Raw genomic sequence first — 23,104 nt, 5'->3', positions numbered from 1 at the left:
TGCTGTTGTAGGTAACACTCTGCAACCCCAGCACTTCATCCACGTGCCGGGAGCATGGTAGATACTGGCTTTGGCATTTTGACACCCTGAAGGTATTTCCCTCTTGATAGAATCTTCTTTCCTTTCTCTATTCCCCTGCTTCCCCTACAAGAAACGAAAATTAAAAAAAAAAAAAAAAAGGCATCTGAGACAAGATTCTATCAAACTTCCTCAAGGAACAGGCTGGGAGATTAACCCTGTTTTCTGAATGCGGGGAGGAGTTTCCCTCACCCTTGGTTCCATCCTTCCTCTGGGCTCCAGGCACTTTGATCATCTCAAGAGTCATCCTTGAAGGATACTGTTCAAAATGGTGCACAGCAGCTGTTTGCCATCCACTACACTGATTTGAATTAGTTGGATAGATATTAAGGAGCACCACAGTGTATTTTTATGCCCAGCAGCTCTATTTTAGGCCAAATTTCTGTGAATTTGCTGTTAGGAATCCTTGCCTTCCCAAGGATTTGAGAGTTAAAGTTATAATGAGATGCTAGAATATCCGTTTTCAGGAAACATCAGCATTTAAATATTTGTGTTTGATCTAGTCTGAAATGTAAAAAAAAATTATTTTGAAATATTCATAGAACTGAATTTCCTCAGAATTTTGTTTCATGGGATGTTTTGGCATTCTTTATGAAATGTTAGATATCAAAATACCACAAGATGAAAGCAAATGACAGTTGTAATAAATAAATTGTAACCAGAAGGAAAGTTGCTACTTAGAACTGACTGAAACATCCTTTTTTGTAGAAGGAGTATCATCATGTCAAATTGCAATACAAACACGAGATAATTTGATCATTTAGACACGTGCAGTGGTAACCTGAGCCTTTTTTCACCTGGATTCAGGAGTATAAATGCATCTGGTGGAATTAAAGGAAATACAGTTGGAGAAGAAAAGAAGGAGCTGGTATATTTATTTTTAGTAGACCTTCAGGATTAGACCAGATGGAGACAAGTGCCAAATTTTGCCTGGTTTAATCTATTTGGGTAAAGAAAGTAAAAACAGACAAATATTTTGCCACAACAATTTCACTGGGCTGATGGTTCCACTTTTTTCCCTTGAATACACCTGCTAAAAGGTGCATTTACCTTCTCCATTGAACAGACCTGCTAAAAGCCACACCCTGCACTGATTTTTCAAGCAATACAACATAACTATTCTTTCCATATTAACATTTAATGTATGAAACCACGAGTGACAGAAGCTTGTTTCTGAAGGAAAAGGGAAATGATTTAGAGAAAGCATGAATTTCAGTGGGAGATGCAGCAGTTTGAATATAAGCTGTGCCTTCTCCCGTGCTTCTGTCTATACAAACATTCCTGTGCATTCAGGATAAACCCAGCCTTGGCAGCTTGAGGAGCACCTCTGTATCACTGAGCAGGCAGAAGTGCTCTTAATAACCGAGGTTTGGAAAGCAATATTTACCTGCCTAGAAAGGTGACTTCTTACACACTTGGGCTGTCATTTTACCTTGTACCCATGAGTGTTAAGTGACTGTGAAACTCTCCTCTTGGAAATACAACAGCTGTAAACAAAATGTGCTATTAGAGTGCCTGTGCCAGTGCATGTCAGAATATTATCAGCACTGAATCAAAATGCACTGCTTTGCCTACTGCTGTTACCACAAGCCTTAGCCATTATAGGCAGCATTACATAATGGTAAAATATTTTTCAGGGGAGAAAAATAAATTAAAATTCTCTCCCTATGGTTTTAATCTCCCTCTTATTTTATCTGTGGTTTAAAACTGTGTCAGGTATACATCAAAACCACCCCTTCCCTAGAGTATTTAGTTTACAATTTCATTTAATAATGGAAGTGTGCTTCCATCCAGCTAGGATGGGAAAGGATTAAATAAAAAGCACTGTTCTAAAATCGAGTAACAGTAGTACAGCCTGTCTCCATGCTCTCTGCAAATGAAGTAGCCATGGAAAAGCTTGTTATTAGTCTATAATATCAAAACTGATAAACTATTAGTGTTTTGTCAGGCATGATAAATGCTAACCATTTTCCTCTGCAGATTGCCTCAACAAGAACTGTGACTGTTTTTAGACACATCTGGCACTGCAGATTTTTTTTCCATCCTGCATTTCAGTGATTTAAAAGGCCTTGGCTGGGCAGAAGGATGTCAGCTGTTTGGTTTAAAATACTGTTATAAGAGTCAATAAGATTTAAAGAGGCAGTAGGTAAAATTCCAGCCTTGCTGAAGGTAGTGGGAGAATGGCCATTGAGTTTAATGGCTTTGAGATTTCTCTGTATGGCTTTTTTGTCTATTTTTATTCTTAGTAAATTTTCCATTTCATAGAATTGCCCTTTCTTTTCCATTCAGCTTCTCCTGCTTTCAATATTAGCTCTAGGAGTGGGCACGGAGTTAAAATACCAAACCCTTTATTTTCACAAATGCCATCTTTACAGCTCACTTCTGTGGCACTGCTGCAAGACAATAATAACAGGTGTATAAAAATAGCAAATGCAAGTATTCATTTATTTTAAAAAAAGATGTTCTTAATAGGCTTTTCTGTCTGTGCTTCAAAATGAGCTGTGTGACCAGTGATGAATCCCAGGACCTCTGGAGCTGTTCCACTCTTTATGGAAGGAAATTGCAGGCCGAGCTCTGTGCTTGCTTTCTGTGCCATTACTCAGGGATGGCCAGGGGTCTGGATGGAAGGGTTTGATGGGAGACAGGCCACCAGATGCTGCCTGCTGTTGGTGCATTTCAGCAGGCAGAGTCTGGGCTGGGTCCGTGGGGAAGTGAGCTCGAGGACACTGGAAGAGTGAGCTCCCCACAAGGGGAGGTGACAGCTCCATAGCCGTGTCTTCAGTGTGCCTTGGAGGGGTCTCTGGCAGCCCCTCAGGCTCTGATGGGCACAGAGTGTGTTCTGCAGCCTTGGGTGGGCTCCTCTCTGCATCTCAGAGATCAGCTACTGCCTGATAGACCTGTGGTACTGGAGTAATTGCCAAAAAGCTTAAATTTGTGTGGTGACATTAGAGCCTTTTGAGGCAAACCCAAGAACACGCAAAGGTTTTGGCTCTGTCCCTCCATTGCAGGGTTTCATGACAGATGGGAAAGAGTGTATCTTTGGTAAAATAGCAGGTTTTGCTGCAGTGACATTTTATATTGTTTTATCCATTTCCTCCTACACTTAAAATTGGGACTAGTAAGGGATATCTCTCCAGCTCCAGGCATGGGAAGGGATGCACACTGCTTGATGTACTCCTGTTTACCAAGCAGGAATGTCAAACATACAGTCTGCTGAAAGCCAGCCCTCTGGGCAGCCACAAAAGATTTTAAGAATACAGCTGGACTGATACAAAAAGCAAGGTTGTAGACTGTGTGGACCCATTGCCATCACAGTTTTACAATGCAGGACTCAGGGCAAAGGGGTGAGTAAAAATAGCATCAAACCATGTAGGATTCATCCCTCAGCAAGTGTTTGATTTGTATGGAGGAGTGATCACAGGTTTGCAACATGCCAATAAAATGTTTCTGAGCATAACAAAACTTTTCTGAATAGCCTGAACAAAAGTATGGCTGAAACCATGCTTTTAGCCAACAACAGACATATCTCTGAGTAGTCACAGGCCATTCAGGGTCATGCTCTGGCAACTAAAATAACCAGGATATTCACAAGGGATTTGCCAGGCATGTGATCCAGGAAGTGTACAAAAATACCACATATAGGAGTCAAGTATTTTTATTTCAGTCTCCTATTTTCTCACACACACTTCCCCCAAAATTCTGCAGCTCTTTCTTTAGTTTCCTGGATGAATCCTCTCAGGCAGCATGTTTTTACAAGCACAGATGCTACCTTGGAAAAAAAGAAAAGAGGGAAGGGAGCCAAGTGGGTGTTACACTTCAGCTTGGCAGCATCTTGCCAACATGTGCCCCATAAAAAAAGGAAAAAAGAAAAAAGGACTGCTTTTAGTAATCAAAACTGAATATGAAATCAGTGCAAAACTAGGACTGTAAAACCTTCACAGTGTCAGAAGGACTGAAGGAAACGCCTTGTAGCCAAAATGACATCCCTGACCTACTTGTCCGCGCTGTCACATACCTGGGTAACCTTCTCTTATCCGTGCCTTCCATCAAACCTCTGACAATTCTGCCATTCATACTTGCTTTCAACTGTAATTTTTTGAGATTGTTTGAAGTGTGAAACCAGAAAGTAAAGCCTCATAACACCATGCTGGCAGACCTAAATATAAGTCAGAGACCTTTTCAAGCACTGCTTCTCTGTGGAAAACAATCCATTCAGACCTGGAGTTCCTATTGGAAATTAGGGAGCAGCCTGGTAATTGGATTAGGGTGTGCTTTTATGTGCAGCAGTTTCTCAAGAGGAAGTTCCTGCTTTGTTTCATTGATTGCCTGCCTGATCTTTCTGCCAGTAAAAGCCATGCAGGCAGCCGAAGGGGTGAGGATGGATGGAAAATGTGTTATGTAAGATGTGCCTGTTCTCTGAGTGTGATCGGGTGGATACAGGCTCTAAGTGCATCTCCACACAAACTGAAGCATGCTTTGTTAATCTACAGTTTAATTGCTTAAAAGCAATTTCTATCAGTGTACTCCTTACAATCTGGAAGAGCTGCTACTTGGACCAGTACTAAATTCCTGCATAAGTGCCAAAGAAGGGGAAACTTCAGGACATCTGGGGTTGGATGTGCGAATTGGAGCCTACGTTGTTCTAGACATTGGAGAGAAAAGGAAGAAACTGTATTTGTCTTCCACATTTCTAGAAGAGGTTTGGAAATACCAGATAAAATTTACAGGTGTGTTCCTGGGAACATGCCAGGCTCAATCATACATGGTACAGGAGTTGATGTGGCAGGAATTGCAAGGGCATAACTTGGGGCACAGTAGTGCTGCTCCGAGAGGACTTGCACCCCATTTCTCCAATTTCATCATCCCCATCAAGGAAACTATATGTCCTAGGTGGGCAAGATGAATCCTGGTCTTTTTCTGGATGGACTCCCTCCTATTTTTCTGCTGGAGCCCCCTCCAAGCACACCTTCAGCTGGGAGATGGAGCCATCATCAGTCATGCGACTGTCCCCCAGGGCAACGCCAGCCAAGCGATCCTGCTCCTTCCACACATCAATATTCCTGACACCCGTCTTCAAACTTAGGTCATGCATATCCATCTACTTTTCAAAAAGTGTCAGAAGGATACAAATATCCCTTCACTATTTTTAGAGCCATATCAAAAGTATTTATCAGCTTTCTGGCACCTCATCCCATTTGTCATAGTTGATGCTATCTACCAGTTGGCAGTGGAGGATGAGGTGCTCTAGAAATGCAGTGGCGGGTGGATGAAATTCCATAAGCTGAGACCACAGCGAAGGTGACTCTAGGGAGTTGTTGTGCCTGTTGTCACAGTCAGGAAGTACCTGTCATGGTCTTCTGAGAGCAGGCAGAGCCCCAGGGCTCACGGGAGCAGCTCATCCCTACATCGGTGTTTCCTAGCCCAAGGGGATGTGGAGGGAGCAGGGAGCTCAGGCTGGGAGCAGGGCTGAGCTGTGGGAGAGGAGGACAGCTGATGTCTGGTGACCACCATGCCCACCAGCCCTCCCACACCACCTGGTGATGCCCAAGGAGTGCTTCCCTCAGCACACACCCTGCCTGTGCATCCCAGCTGCAGTGTACACGAGGATGGAGCTCCGTCTGTATTACACATAATTCATACTACTCATGCAAGGTGGCAGAAGTGCTGAGAGTCGTGTTTGGCCATGCACACATTGCCAACAGGAAACTCTTCCAGCCCCTCCACAGCACACACCTTGAGGCCTGAGCTCTTCCATGTGCAGGTAACGTGTTGTTGGACCTCATGCCACAAAACCGGGCTGTTTTCATAGCACTGTTGGTTTTTAGAAGGCAATGTATTCAGGTTGAAACTTTGCCCACATACCATCTGCTTCAGCCTTATCTTCTTTGACAAGAAAGCTGAATATATAATGTCCACTTGGCTTTCCTGGTGTTACATAAGGTTGGGGTTTTTGTGTTAGGTTTGCAGTTTCAGAGCTCCTCAGTGGCTCCTGCAACATGCTCCTGCTCTTGTTTTCAAGTGGAAAATCAGTGACAAAAATCAATACCATCTTCATAGCTATAATGAATGTGACCCACAGGCTTTTTTAGGATGACCACAAGCTTCCATCATATGTCTGAGGCCTATTTGCAAATATTGATTGGTATTGCAGATTATCTGTAGCCATTTCATATGAAATCTTAAGGTCTTGCAGTTTTGCTCTCTGTGCTCGGTTTGGTATCAAAGGTACAGCTATAAATCACAAAACCCACCCAGAGACACTATTGATAGTTAAGGTTGCTGAATTGTGAAAATTAATCGTTTCAGGGGGTTTTCAGCTGCTTAAGGAGGATGGTTCTCAGTCAGCTCCAAGTGAGGGAAAGCACTGCATCACAGCAGACTGTTTACTTGAAGTTGGGGAAAAAAAGTGGAACCTTCATATGCAAATGTATGGCATTTGGAAATGTCATATAGCCACATCTACATATAAATAAGCTGCTCTGGAGTGCTGCACTAGCCGGGCTGCTTTGATATAGAAATTGCATAGTAGCACACAAAGCAGAAACAGCAGGACGCCACTCGGTCAAGTTCAGGGAGTTTTGTTCCTTAATCATCACATAACAAAGTTAACTAATAGTGCTGTGTCACTGCAGTACTAGTCTGGGAAGGGTTGTAAAGAGCTGCTGGTTAGTGAGAATGATGTCTGTGTGCTGCTGGGGCTGTTCAGCAGGGATGGGGTGGTGGTCTGTCTGCTGTGCCCCAAAATACAGTGCTAAATGTAGATATTCCTCTGGTAATGTCCCTCCTAGCCATCCTCTGCAGATCCACACCTGCTTTCTCTGAAGGAGACACAATTTGATTGAAAGAAGCATCTTCTGCTGCTAACATACACATACTGGGATGGTGTTTCCATCTCTGTTTAATCTGGTATTAACCAGTAAATTGAAACTCTCAGGCTTACTTTGTCAGAGAGAAGGACATAGAGAGGAGCCCTGATCTGGTTGTTCCTGTCCATTTTTTACCCCCTCCAAAACTGACTCTAATGAGTAGCTGGAGGAGAGGTAGATGGGAGAGAAAACAAGCTGTGGGCTCAGCTGTTGGGAGGAATTTCTCACAGAGGGTGACACCCACTCTGCTCCTGCAGTGCCGTGTGATGGATCCAGCACTCGCCCCTGTGCCTTCAGGCACGCAGCCTAATTGGAGGGAACCTCACAAATCTCTAAACTGACACCAACTCTTCTTCAACACAGAATTACAATAATAATAAGGTTAACTCATCCTCTAAGGGCTCTGTCATGAGCTGCCTAAGGAGATCATGTGCAAGGAGATAAACTTTATTACTTTACACTGCTGGTTTCTGAAGGGGGAGGATGCTGCTCCCACAGGGCTGGTGGCATCTCTCTTAGGCAGGAGAATCTAAGTGAAGGGAACGTCAGCAGCTTGCCAAAAACAAAGAGTAGCTGAGTTAGCACGAAGAGGCATTTGATCTGTTCTAAGAATGGGGTTAACACAGATGTATTCAATCCTGACACAAAAGAAGGCAGCACAAACTGGGCCCCTTTACCTAGGGCTTTGATAAACCCACAATACAGCCCCGCATCATTAAATCACAACCTAGCAATGATTGCAGCCCTCAAAATTGGCCCTGGCAGTGGCTGCCTTAAAGAGCTCTGTTTACTTCATCCACAAAAATGTGGGGAGATGGCTTGAGGACAGGTGACACACAGATGACACGGAGAGCTGGGGACCTCACAGTGGTCATCTGTGGAGCTGCTGCAGGGATAGCCCAGTGCATCAGCCTCCCTTGAACATCCTGGAATCAAGGGTAGATTGAGAGGGAGAGCTCAGGGGATCAGCCTGCTCCTGATGTCCTGGAATCAAGAGTGGAGTGCAGCATCAAAAAGCAGTGACTGCTGCTTTCGGGGTGGCCTTGCTCTTGGTGAGAGGCTGAAATGTGGCAGGGAAGCAGAGGAGGTCAGACAAGGTGAGCAGCAGCCTGCCTTGCCTCCCTGAATGAAACAATCACCCCAGGGAGGAGCTGAGCCTACTGTGAGCACCTGGGCATGGAGAAAATGCTGCTTTGGAGTAACACATTAGCCCATGTGGTGTTTTTTCTCTTGCAGTTTAGCTTACATTGCTGGGTGTTCCTGTTCAGAGGTGTGAGCAGTGCTTGCTGCCACATACCCACATCACTGTGCAACTTTGGGTTGTATTGCACCTTGTATTGCAATAATTACTTGGTATAACCTTCTTTTACATGCAGGAGCCTTGGCTTTTAGGGGCTTGTAACAATCTCTAGGGTAAGGCATCTGTGAATTCAAGGGGACAACAGACACTGCGAAAGACAAGGGTAAAAAAAAAAATAAAAACCAGTCCTGGTTTAGTTTTGAGTAGACAAATGTTCTTGTTATGTATGCAGGAAAATGATTAACAAGTTGCTTGATTTCAATCACTTTTCTCAAAGAAGGAAGATACATTCACAGATGTTGTAAATAAAAGTGCTTCTTGATTTCCAAAGTTCAGCAAGAGCTTTAACATATATAGCATAGCCCCCATATATATGCTGACAAGCTGAAAGTATTCTGTTCTCCATTTGAACATCTGGGGATTATTAGTGTCTTAATTCATTGGTTTCTATTATTAATTATGGCAGCAGGCTGAATAATTACGATGCATTGCTGCAAAGACAGAGCACAATATTTTTTTTCGAAGTGCACTAGGACATCTTGCCATCATCTCAAACATAAAAAGCCCTAGATTATTTTTAAAAAGGAAAATGGATTTTATCTTATTCCAGGGAACTGATTTGCATAGGGACATTTAAAATTAATAAATTACTGTGTTCAGCAAGCCTATTTTGTGCCTGAGAAAAGAAGTGAATGTAATTTATTTCACCATGTTCCATTTCTTTTTTTCCCCTTGGTGAAGCAGCTAATATGGGAAGGGTATTTTTTGTGCAGTTTATGTAGAAAAGCTAGCTTCAAGTTTGTACTTGGAGTGGCTGCAGGAGGAATTTAGGCTCAGGCTGCAACATAGTGGTGCCAGACGTCTTCAGCTGACATTTGGTGTCTCATTTTCCTCTTGCTCTCAGGGAGAGTGGGCTGGTGAGCTCCCTCTTGAGCAGCAGCAAGCACTTCCTTCGGAATTCTCACTCAACGCCCACCCAAACAGTGATTTTCAGGCGAGTTGCTTGCACACATTTCCTTCATTGTGAAGAGGCACTGTGGAATTGTAAAGGCAGGTTTCAGGAGAAGGGAAGGTGAGGGGTGAAGGTGCCCCCTGGGCTGGCCCTGAGCAGCTGGCAGAGTGCAGCAGCGCAGGTTTGCCAAGGACAACGTGCCTTGGAGCTGGTCAGCCAAGACCCAGGGGAAAGTTCTGTTCTCTCATCAGAGCTGGCTCTGAGCTGGGATTTATCATGGCAGAAATGAAATCCTGCCCAAGGACTTCATCCCCAAGCTGCTGTGGGATCTCACTTCCTGTTGGATGCTCTTGAAGTACCAGCAAACCTGCTAAAGCAATTCTGCGCTTTCAGAGGGAGCAGCACCATTACCATCCTTCTCCTGGACCTTTCAACCATTCCTGCAGATGTTCCTGGCCTGAGAAAGTTCCCTTTAACATCCAAAGAGCAGCAGTTGCTGACTCTGTGAAGACTGAGGATGAGTAACATAAATATGCCTAGGCTCATCCACAGGTTCAGATTCTCACCTGTAGTCAATCACCTGCAGCTCTTTCCCAAAACTCAGAGCATCCCTGCCTTTGCTCCACAGGTGGATACTCTCTGCATGTTTGTTTTGATTTCAAACAAGAATTGCACACAAAGTCTCTTTCATGCAGAGCAGAAGAGCTTTCTTAAGAAGGTTCCCAGTGCTGTGCTCTGCAGCATCTCTTTGGGACCTGCCAGGCAGGTATGAGGGGAATATGCTTCCAAAAGAGGTTGAGAATGTTAAAGGCATACATTTGACCCAAAAATCCCTTTTTCCCTTCATGTGTCCTCTGATAATGTGATGTGTAAGGAGTCACTACTTCAATATCAGCAAGAGCTTCTGTCTGCAAATTTGACTGACCTCAGCAGTATTAAAAGATTAAATTATTATGTAAGTCAATTCTCCTTAACCACTTTTTCCAAGGAGATAGGTGTCAAAATAGCTTCTGCTGCACATCATTCACTGTCTCATCCCTTATTTGATTAAATATATGTGTCTGTATGTATTTTAAGGCCTTCCCTTGGTCCAGGGATGACTGTACACTAGGTGTTAATATTGTATGTGAGCCAATATTTTCTCATATGGGCATATTATTTCCAAAGCTCCAACATTACCTGCTGTACATCAGCCAAAGTGTTAACATCAGAATTTATGGGCTGTGTATATTCTACTTTGCTTGCTTGAAATCACCTAGAAAGTCTCACCGATTCACACATGAAGAATGACAGACTTATCAGCCCTGCAGAACTAATTGTTAAGTGCCTGACAGTCAGTTCTTGGATACAAAAATCCTATTTTTTGCCTAGATTTTTATTTTTATTTCTCTAAAGTGGATTGTAGGACCTTACGTCTGGAAAGAATTTTCTGGGCACTCCAGACAGTACTTCATATAATCTTTATCAAGGGCACTGATGGATTTATTCCTTTGTTAGCAGCACTAGTGCTCATGTTTGGTTGTGGAACAGAAGCTCCACGTTAGCTCAGATGGGAGCTGGGGAAGAGTCCAGAGAAGAGTCTGGCTGCCTGGTTTTCACCACTTGCAGAGTCACATCCTGCCACCAGGCAGGCTGCTCCAGCTTTTCAATTTCAGCTTTCACTGAAACAGTTACCTGGGAATCTGAGTGGAGTACATCCAACTTCCAAAGACTGAAGGAAAGCCATATAGCTAAACCAGAAATTAAAATTAAAATTATACAGAATATATTGGAAATCATTCTTCTGTGCCTTCTTGATGAAAGACAAGAACAGGCACAGATATTAAGGAATTTAGACAAGATAGCTTTAAATAATTTATTGAACATTTCAGAAGACAATCCATCAGGGAGTGCAAGATCACTGAGTGGGTAGTCAGCCACACAGGGTATCTTTTTAGGATCCAGTTTATTCCAAAGAAATAGCTCATCATTTCAGCATCTCCCTGCCATCCAGAGAGGCTGGAGAGCAAGAGTTCAGCTGGGACGCTTCTCCAGTGAGAGATGATAAGCTGTTTCAAGCTACACAAAGTAGCATCTGGCCTCCATGCACTTAAAAATAACGTGTTTTGACTAGTGTGTCTTATTTGATCAGCTATCATGTCATGTGCTGGCACTAACAAGGGATGGGAACAATATGAAATGTCATGTTAGGCTAAAGATGAAAAAAATGCTGCAGAAATGCAAAAGATGTTGGTTTCATCAGAGTGACTTTTTCCATCACAAAAAGTGCTTCAAGAAAAAGATTCTTGAGTACAATTGATCTGGAGGGGGAGGATGTATTTCTTTTTTGGAATAAAAAGGACACAAGCATTTTGAGAAATGTGGCAGGAATTTCTTTTGTCCAGAGATAGGAGAGAGTGATCCAGTCAGTCCAATCTTTAGTCTTTGCAGCTGGCTTCTGCTTCAAATCCTGTCCATCGCAAAAAGGTACAAGTCTGTCCTTCTGGCACAAATAAAACTTGCCCACATTGTTGCCAGTAACAATGCAGCAAGTCTAGTGTGTGAAGAGGAGCTATTGAATTTAACATTACTGGAACCTGAGTAACTTTGAATTTGGTCTGTGTCATTGCTTTATGCATACAGATCTACTTGTGCTTGGAAAAAAGTAGGTTTGTATTTAGCTTACCTCTCTGTAGGTGTGAGGTTGGGGTGGTAGAGGGACTCCTTATTGTAGTGATACTGTACAAATTGCATCCAATACTGAATTTATAAATAATCCAAAGTTTTTTGGCTGGAAGTCTTAATTTCTTTAATTTACATTTAATTTTTTTTAATATGTACAGTTCTTGTTTGCTTCATAACCTCAGCATTGTTTTTGTTTATATCCTGTCTTTTTAGAATCAGTTTATAGTTCTTGTTCATGGTGATGTAAACCCTGTGATGCATTCATAAGAATTAGTATCTCATCAACAGCTGGATTGCTGAAAAGTGCTCAGGTCCTCCCAGAAATGGGAGCAGTCCATTTTAACATGAAGGGGCTTTTAGAGCATGCCTGGGTGTTTGGGTCTCTACACTGGCTCCAAAAAGATGGATTTTGTAGTGAGAAAAATAACCTGTTTTGAGGCAGGAAAATTCTCAGTCTGAACGAAATGATGTTTTTATTGTGGTCTGTATTTCAAGTAAACTAAAAATGTGTTTTTTCCCCCCTCTCTGCCTTTATATAAATCCCTGACTCTGTTGGAGGAGTCATCAGTCAAAATGAGATACAGATAATTTGTGTCTAAGTTTTGTGGGCTCTTCTGAGACAGGTGACAAGTGTTCCTGTATGAAGTGTTTACCCTATGAAGTGTTTATCCTACAAATGCTAGCAAAGCTTGAGCCATCTCATTTTAGATTCAGTAAAGCATTTTCCATCACAACATTATGTTTAGAGGTGTAATTACAAGTTCTGCATGATCCTGGATTTACTTTAAAGTGTGCTAAAGATCTTGTTAAAGAAAACAACATGTGGATTTCTGCCCACATGATTGCCAGCCCTACAGCCTACACACAGTGAGGGCATCTGCACGTCCACATAGGTCCTGGACCCCCTTTCAAGTCTCAGGTGAGGCTGTCCTGAAAGTTACAATTTCCTCCCATCTTGAAGTGAGCCTTTAAATAAAAAAAAAAAAGGATTTCATACCATTTTAATCACACTGCTGGCTGATCTGAGAGAGGAGGGATTCTTGCACTGGGTGGGGGTGCACAGACATGGCAGAGGTACCTCAGTAGCTGAAAAGGAACAATCAGAGATACACAGAGATGTGCATGTGCACACAGAGCCGTCTCCTGTTCTTCAGAGAGGAAGCAAACTTCCTCTGGTAATGGAGGACTTGAAGGAAATGGCATTATGTTTTCCACCATGGAAAAAAAAAGTGTATTAATAAGGATCCCATACTTCTTGCTGCAGTTTCCTGGACAGAAATAGATTTGAATTGGGCCATAGCAGAGGTCAAGCATGCCCAGAACCCAGCAGGCACAGTGCATAAGTGATCACTACATGGGTATGGAGTCCCACAAGCCCTGAGCACACTGAGATCTCTGTGTGTGCCATGGGTAAGTCCCTTGATAGCTGACACATCACACACATTTATTCTGTCTTAGGGGATTTCCAGGACAGAATTGGGCTTGTGTTCAGCACATGTGCATTTGAAGAGATGCACTTATGGTCCAGAGTGCAGAGGTCCTGAAAATCCTAAGGATGAGAGAGAAGCTAATGCTGTCAGCAGGGACACAGAGGTTGCCTGTCACTCTCATTTGCTGGGAGCTGCTCCTTGCCTGTTTCCACATAAGGACAATATAACCAACTTTATTAGTGCAAGTGGTTAGAGACTCTTACAACTCTCCTTGGACAGCAGCGACAGAAAAGAAATTCATTATGAAAATCTGGATCCTGGATCTGCTGCACACACTTTTCCCAGAGGTGGGATAATACCTAAGCATGCCTGCTGCTGGCATGACTGGCTTGGAGGCAGAACACAAATTGCAATTGTTTTATAACACTCAGGGACTTCCTTTGGAAGATAAAAATGCTTCAACTTATTTGCGTGCAAGCTACATTTCCTCAGACATCCATCATGAGATTTATTCTTCTGTTTTTAATTAATCATGGCTAGAAGACACTATCACAGAAAAAGGAATGTTAGCATTGGTTAAATGGAAGAATTTGGCAAAGTTACCCAGATTAATTAATACCTTGGTGGCCTACAAAATTCATGTGAGTTCATGGTGGTGACACACTGTATTCCAGCCTGTGAATCTGAGCACATACTTGTTTCAAAACTAAATGAAGCCTTCATTTTCCTGGCTGCATGAAGGGATTTCCCAGGATTTGCAGTCTCAGTGACTCTTTAACTGCTGCAGAAGTAGGCTCAGAACATCAGAGTAAAGTGCTGGATGCTGTGGGATGTGGAGGAGGCCACTGGGCTTTGGGGCATGGATGTGCAGCACTGATGATAAACTTCAGCTCTGGACTCCTGCTCTGCTTCAGCCATAAAATGGTCTTTCTGTATATGTTCTGTTTAATTAAGAAATTTATAATGTGTATTACATGTAAATGTCCAGACTCTCTTTCCCAACCTTCTCCCAACCTTGTCTCCGTTTGGGGAGACAGTCTATAAAGTAAAACAGAAATAAGCAGGTATTTTGCATGTGCTGTTCTGTCATCAGATTTTGAATAGTCACGTTATTTTCTCAGGTGTCTCGTTTGCTGTAACTTAACAGGAATTAGAAAGGAGTGAGATAAACCCTTGCAAATCTCACCAACCTGTTTGAAGGGGCAAAATCAGCCAACCTGTTTGAAGGGGCAAACCCTTGCTCTTGCTTTGTGTGAACAACATCTTTCACATCTTGATCTCTTTTTTTTTTCTTTTCCTTCCTCTCTTGAGTTCTTTCCATCACTTCACCTTATCCTACATGGTCAGGTTAACGTTCCCCTTCACCTGTGTTCACAGAGAATGCAAATAAACTGGAAGAAAGTGCAAGAGGGATCTACATCCCTTGTCCAGAGCATTACAACGGCTTCTGCATGCATGGCAAGTGTGAGCACTCCACAAACATGCTGGAACCGTCCTGCAGGTAACCCTTCTCCTACCAGCAAGGGTAGGCTACACACATGGAAATACTGACTTACAGAAACACTTAATCTGGATCAGCTATGGAAAATAATGGCAACCATGGCCCTTTGTGCTACAAAATCCATCAGACTTAAATTATTCAACGAAGTCCCAAAAGCGTATTGAGTTATGAACATTGTTAATTGACTGTAAAGCCATCTAGTAACCTTCAGTTATATTTAGATGTGTTTTTAACAGCCCTTCACAGAGCACCCAGACCTCACTAGGTGCCCTCCTGGGCCTGAGGGAGAGGGGTGCCACCAGTGTGTGTCCCTGCTGGAACAGGAGTGGTGCTCGTGGGGCAGCTGGCTTCAGCAGGAGGGGATTTTGGAGGAGGTTTGGGCAGGGAAGAGGAATATAGTGAAAGCACTGTGGTGCTCCTGCAGTGAATGCCTTCCTGCACAGGGGCAGATATTGCTTCTCAAGTGCACCCAGTGGCCAGGTGGCTGGAAAGGGACTGTTACACATGAAGCACCATTTTCCTGGGACACTGGAATGGGAGCACAAAGATACACACCAGTGTCTCCCCAGGGCAGAACCTCAAACCAGCTTCTCCCAGCTCACACAAACAGCCAGGACACATTTTGCTCTTTGCAGCTTCTGCGTTTTAGGTGCTCCATTCAGCTGAAAAATGTCATTTCCTCAAGGTGCTGGCAGCTGTGGGAATGCAGGGGAGGAAAAGCAAGGAAGCACAAGGCTTAACCCATCAGGGTTAGTGCTCCACTAACACACCTGAGAGGAGCCCAAGCCATCTGTCTCAGTCCCTGACAGTTGCTGCTGCCATTGACCTGGATTTTCACATCTTGCTTGGGCAATTAAGGGGAAACAGGGCAAGAGCTAGAATTGTAAAAACAAAATCACAGAGCAGAGTGGAGATGTCAGGCTGCAGGAGGGGAACTGGTGAGCAGTGCAGCAGGCAGCATCGGGGTGGATGGCTGCAGCATCAATAAAGGGGTTTTTTATAGCAACCAGACGAAATGTAAATGATGTATCCACTTTCAGGAACATCTAATCACATTTCATATGGAGCCTGGATGATTGCTTATCACCTCCTTAGGGGTAATCTGCATAAGGAACCACAGCTCGATGGCTTTTCACCCTCCCCCATCTCCCCAAAGAAAAGGAGAAATCTAAAGTATGTTGTGCAAGGAACTAAATGGTAACAAGTGCAAGTAGTTCCACTTGAAGCCAGTTATGTCTTGGTCCCCTGGGCCCCTCCTGACACTCTCACAGTGTTGTTCACTCTCACAGACCTTGGTGACACTGAGGACCACAAGTCTTCCCTCTGAGAAGTGAGCACTCACTGATATTCTCTCTGTGGGAGTCCATTCTGCAAAAAAAAACAAAACACAACACATAAGCTTATGCTTCAGCCACTAATTTTTCTTTCCACATACAACTTTTCCAGTATTCTTTGAAAGCAGCAGGTATAATGAGGAACAAATATCTTTTATTTCAGATGTGATGCCGGCTATACTGGACAACACTGTGAAAAAAAGGACTACAGCGTTTTATATGTGGTTCCAGGTCCAGTACGATTTCAATATGTCTTAATAGCAGCTGTGATTGGAACCATCCAGATTGCTATCATCTGTGTTGTAGTCCTTTGTATTACAAGGTCAGTATCTCTGGTATTTTACAGTAGAAAGAGAAAATACATTTGTTTTTCCTGAATGTGCGCTGATTATACTGATTTCTGCAGTGACACTACTGATAACAAATGCTATTTAATTCACCAACAAACAGAAGATATCATCTGGTCCAGCCAGCAAGTGCTCCTTCATTATTATGACTGATTTTTTACTTCCATCTTAATCAAACTTAGGTAGCAACGGTGCCTACAGCAAGTGAAGTTCTCTATTTTGTATTCAGATGCTTGGACAAATATTGTTCATACAAACGGGAAATATAAATACAGCAGCTGGATCAACACTTAATAAAACTAATCATATCTCCATCTGGTTTCCTTAAGGGCCCATTCCCTTAGTCCTAATCAGGCAAAGCATGCAGACTTTTAAGCCTGTTTGCAGCCCCACTGATTAAATGATTTCATTAGGCTTGAGTGCATGTTCAAAGGCACTGCACATGTTTTAGGGTCTTCCATATATGATGTACTCAGGGTTTTTTCTTTAGTGAGGAGCAGAGGGTTGTGTGAATGGAAAAAGCCCCAGGGTAGTTCAGAATGAGAGGGGTAAATGCAGTCCTTCCCCTCCATGTGCTGCTCTACTCCCCTACTTGACTGTGTTACTGTCTCTGGGAGGGCTTGGGGTAAGTTCTGAAGGTCAAACATCTACAGGTTTCTCTTAAAAATCACAAGGTTAAAGTAATTCAGCTAGCAGCACTGATAAATCCCTCTTTTAAAAATTATTTTCTTTTTAAAATGAAAAAAAATGTCAGGTATCATACCTCCATATATAATAAAATCTCTATTTCAGTCCCCATGTTGCACTACCTGGCTGGAAGACAAGTGTAGAGCATTTGTTCCAAGAAAAGAATAAAAAACATTCATAAATCCTTCTCTGGCCTAAAGGCACAAAACAAAACCTTTTTTAGCCAGAGTTCATCACCTGAATGGCAACTACCAAATGAGGCAGTAGATTACAGGAGGTGATATTCACAGGGTAATTCAAACAACCAAAAATACAGTGTGTAGTGAGAGAAAGAAAGTGGTGTAGTAACTGATAATGGAATAAATGTGTATTGTTTTGTCAAGTGAGTCTAGTTTTGTCACCTTGATGCAGTGAGCAAAGTACTTCATATTGAAGAATGAAGACAGGGAGCTCTGAGTGATCTGGTACTGTAATGCAAATTACCTGTCACACTGTTTTCATACAGAGACAGTACCTTTCCCCCCACACTTTGTAACCAAGTCAATTTATGATCTTTTGACTCTTTTCTGTAATGCATGTAATTACTGCAGAGCATGCTCCATCCCAGCATAATGATTTGAGATACATTTGCAGAAGTGTGCTCTTAAGTGGCCTAAGAGAAATGCACGTGACAAGAGAGCGTTGTGGCAGCATATGCATGAGCAATTGAGTTTTTGAAGTTCTCTGCTTTGGAGAACCTGACTGTACTGGTTTGAACTCCACACCCTGAATTCTTGAAAGTACTGAAACCACCTTGCCAGGCTCCTGGGAGAAAGAAGGGAAACTTCACTCAGAGGGCATTGCAGCCAAATTCTTTGCTGCTCATTCCAGTGCAACTTCAGCTCATTAATTAACAACCGAGTTTGGTGCACTGCATCCATGTGAGCCTCTCAAAACTACCACTGTAATCTTCCAGCTATCATTACTGGTGTTGCTCTTAAAATTTTACCTGTACAGTGGTGCAAATCTCGTGGGGTGTCCTCCATTGCTGGAAGGCTCTCAGCATGTCCTGGCAACTTTTAGGGCTGTTGTTGCACAGACACTTTAATCTGAATAAACAGGATGCTGACAGATGAGGTTTGCCCCTGCCCCTTCCTCTGCCTCCTGGGCACTTGGCCCCCCAAGTTACCACCTCTGTAGCCACACAACCAGCAGAGTCAGAGGATGGACTCAGCTGCAAATGCAACCAACAGAAGTGATGATGACTGGGGTTTAAGTGACTCGGTGCTTGGCTACTCATCACTAGTGCCAGCAGTGGGAATAAGTTTCTGAGGTGGAAGAGTAGGGAACCAGAGGCCAAGAGGCACAGCAAGGCACAGTCTGCCCAAGGACTTTTAGCTTAGAGATAAAGCAAAAAAAGAAGCAGTGATTAAAGTGAAGGAGGATGGCAAATAATATAGGTATGGCCTAGTGTCATAATGATTCTCAGCAGTTTTCTTTACAGCTTTGCATTTTTAGTGCTTCCCTAATGTTTAGTCACAGCAGCTTATTTATGTGAAGAAATAACTTGATTAAAAATGAATGCATAACGTGTTTTACCTGCTATGAATCACATTGTGAGTAACTCAAGCTCAGGAGCAAAGCTTCAGTGGAGGGAGGGAGGGCAGCCTGTGCTCCAGTACTTGGTTTACATCGATGGAACTGCTGTGCTCATAAATGAATGTAGCCCCCACACAGTGCACTACAAAGGACTTTTGATTAAAGAGTTAAGAACCAAGGAAAACCTATCACTCGGTTTTAGCAGATGATTAAGTCTCAAAAGCTGGTTAAACACCAGTGTTCCCCTTAAGAACCCCTGCTGCACATCAGACACAACCCACCTGTAAATGCTGTAGCATTGTGTGTAAGCAGCCTGGGGCCTTCCCAAGCTCCCAGCCACGGGTAATGCACAATTGAAACATGGGCATTTTTGGTTCAAAAAAGCTTTTTCATAATCTTAATTGGAGTAATCTCTACATTTGAATTGATTTCTCTCGAGCTTGAAGCAACGGTGCAGATACTGTCAGTGTTGGTTTGGGGAAAGTGCCCATGAAATGTTCATCTCCTTGCTTCTAGCTGGAGCAGTTGGTATCCACCATGCACAGCTGCATCCCCTGGGATTGCTGACCATCCTCATCATCCCCCAGCCACCTGGCCACTCCACATTTCATAGAAAATCAGTCTGGTTGTGCCCACTGTGCCCTGGGTCCCTAACCCTACTTCACATGGCAGAGTGCTGGGGCAAAGCAGGGCTGTAAATCCAGATGCTGGGGGCTTGGGGAGGAGCCCTGGGTGCTGGTGGGGCTGTCTCAGCCTGTGGAAGTGTCCCTGGCCATGTCCTTCAGAGTGCCACAAGACCCTGCTGTGCGGGCTGGGCAGGAAGGGCCGCACAGGGGCAGCAGCCAGGGGCTCTCGGTGTGCCCGTGATGCTCAGGGAACAGCCCTGTGCTTGCCAACAGCAGCTCCCTGCCTCACTCCCAAAGGCTGATGGCCTTTCCAGGGAGCTCACAGTGAATAATGAGTTTGTCATGAGATCCCAGGCCGGCTGAAGTCTGCCTCAGTTCCGTAATGAAAGCTCTGCCCTGACCCCCGAGAGCGCAGGAGAGGCAGCCTGGTTTTTCCTGGAGCAATGAGAGCAGCCTACTTCACTGCTTCCCAGGAAGGAACCAGGCAAAATATAGCCCACAGCCATACAGCTTCTCATGAGGGGGTGGTCCTGGTGGCTTAAAAGTGAAGCAAGTCAGGACAGTCTGACCCATATTTTGCTAGACACTTACATAATTGTATTCCAGCATTTTTAAAAATGTTTCCTAAGTTCTTATGCTCCTGTTTAGCCTTTCAGTTGACGTCACAAAACTGTAACATCATTCCATTCAACAGGGGGGGAAAAATGACCTTTTTTATTTTATTTCACTCTGTTCTGCTCTTAGTTATTGACACAGAGCTGCAGGCAAGTGCTTTAAGCTCTCACTGCACTGAGGTGGGCTCTCCCAAGTGCATAACCCATAGGATTGTACCTAATGCTGCTGAAAGCCTCCTGTAACGGAAGAACAAGTCAGCCCCATACAAAGAGAATTTTTTTCCATGCCAGTGTCATCTGGAGTCTTGTGGGGCCTCTTCTCGTGGCACTCCAAGAGTGTTTTAGTCTCTGTTGTGCTGCTGCCCACAGTTTTTACCATAACCACCCTTGGCTTTCAGCTGATTAGAACATCCTGTGGCCTCCACCTGGGATTAAACTTCTCCATGCTTTCTGCCTGAGGGTGCCTTTCCATGAGAGGAAACCAGAAACACACCATTAGCTTTCCATTAGGAAGAAATGTTGCATCCCCACAGCAGGTGAAAGGTTGAAAGGTGCCCATGCTGAGGGACACTGGAGGTCCTGAGACACGAGGGGTTTGCCCCTGCAGCTGTCCAAAGGAATTTCAGACTTGGGGCTTTGCAGAGCAAGTGCTTTCCACAGCAAGCCAAGCAGCCGTGGCACGGTGCAGGCCCCTGTGAGTGCAGTGGCTGTTGGCTCATGGGCTGAGCATGGAGCATTGCCACGGACACTCAGCGGGGCTGCTTGGAAAGGCAGCCCCTGCAGACACTGTGTAAGCACTTCACAGACCTGGGACGCCGGCCAGGTGAGCATGGGACCATCCTTGCCATGGATCCATGGACCATGGATCTTCCACCCGCACCTCGCCCAAAATAAACCCATTGAACAACACGGTGCTCTTGGGATGATTGCACTGCAGCAGGAGTGAGTGTCCAGGGTTCAGGAATCCAAACACCTCCCTTTGCCATACTTTTGTTCACAGTATGTGTTTGGGGGTTGTGGTGGGGTTTTTTTGTGGCAGCTGGTTTCATTTCACTGAGGAGGAAGCACACTGAGGGCTGGAGGATGCCCCTCTCGCCCTCGCGTCCCTGCTGCCCCCGCCACCTCTGGAGCAGATGTGTTGCTAAGAGCTGTGTATTCTCACAACTCTCTTTTCCAGGAAATGTCCCAGGAGCAACAGAATCCACAGACAGAAGCAAAACACAGGGCACTACAGTTCAGACAACACAACAAGAGCATCGACAAGGTTAATTTAAAGAGCGCATGTTTCCACAATGGCAAAACTAACTGCAGAGAGCTTGGACTACAAAATACAGTATTATAGACAAAAGATTAAGACAAGATCTACACATGTTGCCTTGCATTTGTGGTAATCTACACCAATGAGAACATGTACTACAGCTATATTTGATTATGTATGGATATATTTGAAATAGTATACATTGTCTTGATGTTTTTCTGTAATGTAAATAAACTATTTATATCACACAATATAGTTTTTTCTTTTTCATGTATTTGTTATATATAATAAATACTCAGTGATGAGAAAAAAATTGCCTTTCTTAAATTTGCTGTATCGCATAGCTGTGTATAGTCTTGGGGTATTGTGTATGGACACTAACAAGTCTCTTTTTTTTTTCTTTTTCCAGTTCTAGTGGCAATTTTGAGTCTACTGAACTCAGTAGTAGGGTTTTGAGTTGGTCCAAGATCAGCGACAATTATGGATGTGGGAAAGGTGAAGAATAATTTAACCTACATTGAGGAGGGATAAAATATTTCAGATCCGGAGTCAACTACATTTCATCAGCCTTCTTCTCCCATGCCATCTATCTTTACTCTCCCATAGCTTAGGAAGTCTTTGCCTTCTAAATTAAATCATAACCGAAGGGGAAATGGAAATTCTCGGTAACCGCAATGAGAGTGTCGGGGGTAACATTTCCATTTGGGATGGAATTAGGTGTCTGTCAAGGTGAACCCTACAAGAACACTTGGCAGAATCTCCAGCTCTGGTCACTGGAGTGAGTGAAAATTGCTTCTCACTCTTGATTGAAAATTATTAGGTTAAAAAAGTTAATAACATAATAACAGCTGAAATGCCAGTCCCATTTGCACCTCGTGAACATGCTGATATAATTTATTTTTTCAAAGAGAAGGTGAAAAACACTCAGAAAATACCTTATGAATAACTTTATGGGTGACCCCACTCCATTAAATGTAATGAACCCAAATGTTGGCTATACCTCAGGAAAATAAGGGCATGTGTTTTGTCACATCCACATGATGGACAAGATGCAAAGTTATTTCTGTGATAGCTGAAACTCTCCAAAGCACATCCTTTCCAGAAGGTAATTCTGCTCTAGTTTGTGCTGTGAATTTTGAATACACCAGAGTGAGACTGCAGGGCAGAGTGGGGTAACATCACTGCTGCTGGATAAGATCCTCTGCACTGAGTACCTGAGTTGAGTAGCAGAACTGAGCTAAGGAGCCTTGTAAGAGCAGTGACTGTGCTGCTCCTCTCCAAAGAGACTTTGCCCAACCAGAACGTGCCCAAGACAAGAGTTAGGAGTATTTCTCAGTGCCATCACCACGTCAGAGTCAGACCTGGCCTTACCAGGGATGATGTCTCATGAGTGTGTTTCCATTTCCTGCTTCAGCATCCATCTGGTCACTCACAGCAGCCACCACCAAGCCCAGCAGTGACAGCCCACCCGGCCTGGCCGTCACACACGGGTGCAGCAGTACTGCTCCTCTAACATGACTTTGGTCTTCCCCTCCCTACCCCAGCCTGCTTTAAAGTGAATCCATTGCATGATGTTCACACGGTCTCAGTTTTTGTCTTGTTCTGGGTTTCTTGGCTTTTTAAAGGTAATAAAAGGTGATTGGCAAGAGATGCCTCCAGACACCTGGTCTGTGCTGATTGATGGGAGTGGGAGTGGTGCTTGCACAGGCAGAGGGGCAGAGGATGGCACTGGGCAGCTCCCTGGCACTGGGGTGCTGGCCCTGCAGGGACCTCCTGCTCCCTGGAACTGTAGGCTGGGCCAAGGCAGAAGGAGAGGGGGCCATGCAGCCACCCCCTGCTCCTCAGCCCTCAGCCCAGCTCCAATACTGG

At 43.9% G+C, this 23,104-nt stretch overlaps 1 protein-coding gene and 1 long non-coding RNA gene across 3 annotated transcripts in view; one reads left to right on the top strand and one right to left on the bottom strand.

The window, feature by feature from the left end:
• Positions 1-22,897, top strand: part of TMEFF2 (transmembrane protein with EGF like and two follistatin like domains 2) — a 186,817-nt gene extending 163,920 nt beyond the window's left edge. For both annotated transcript variants that reach the window (XM_074548202.1, XM_074548201.1), the window contains exons 8-11: positions 14,668-14,791; positions 16,289-16,447; positions 21,155-21,241; positions 21,645-22,897. In XM_074548202.1, coding sequence (XP_074404303.1) covers positions 14,668-14,791; positions 16,289-16,447; positions 21,155-21,241; positions 21,645-21,741 — 467 coding nt within the window. In that variant the 3' untranslated portion in view covers positions 21,742-22,897. The remainder of the gene's footprint in view (positions 1-14,667; positions 14,792-16,288; positions 16,448-21,154; positions 21,242-21,644) is intronic.
• On the bottom strand, positions 8,775-14,671 carry LOC141730439 (uncharacterized). The gene is made up of 2 exons (XR_012581936.1): positions 12,858-14,671; positions 8,775-9,278 (listed from the first exon to the last, which is right to left on the bottom strand). It is a non-coding gene; the product is annotated as an uncharacterized LOC141730439 (long non-coding RNA).
• Positions 22,898-23,104: the final 207 nt, after the last annotated feature.

Source organism: Zonotrichia albicollis, chromosome 10 (genome assembly GCF_047830755.1).
Source record: "Zonotrichia albicollis isolate bZonAlb1 chromosome 10, bZonAlb1.hap1, whole genome shotgun sequence".
NCBI classification, from domain to species: Eukaryota; Metazoa; Chordata; class Aves; order Passeriformes; family Passerellidae; genus Zonotrichia; species Zonotrichia albicollis.
This window is presented reverse-complemented; position numbering and strand designations above follow the sequence as displayed.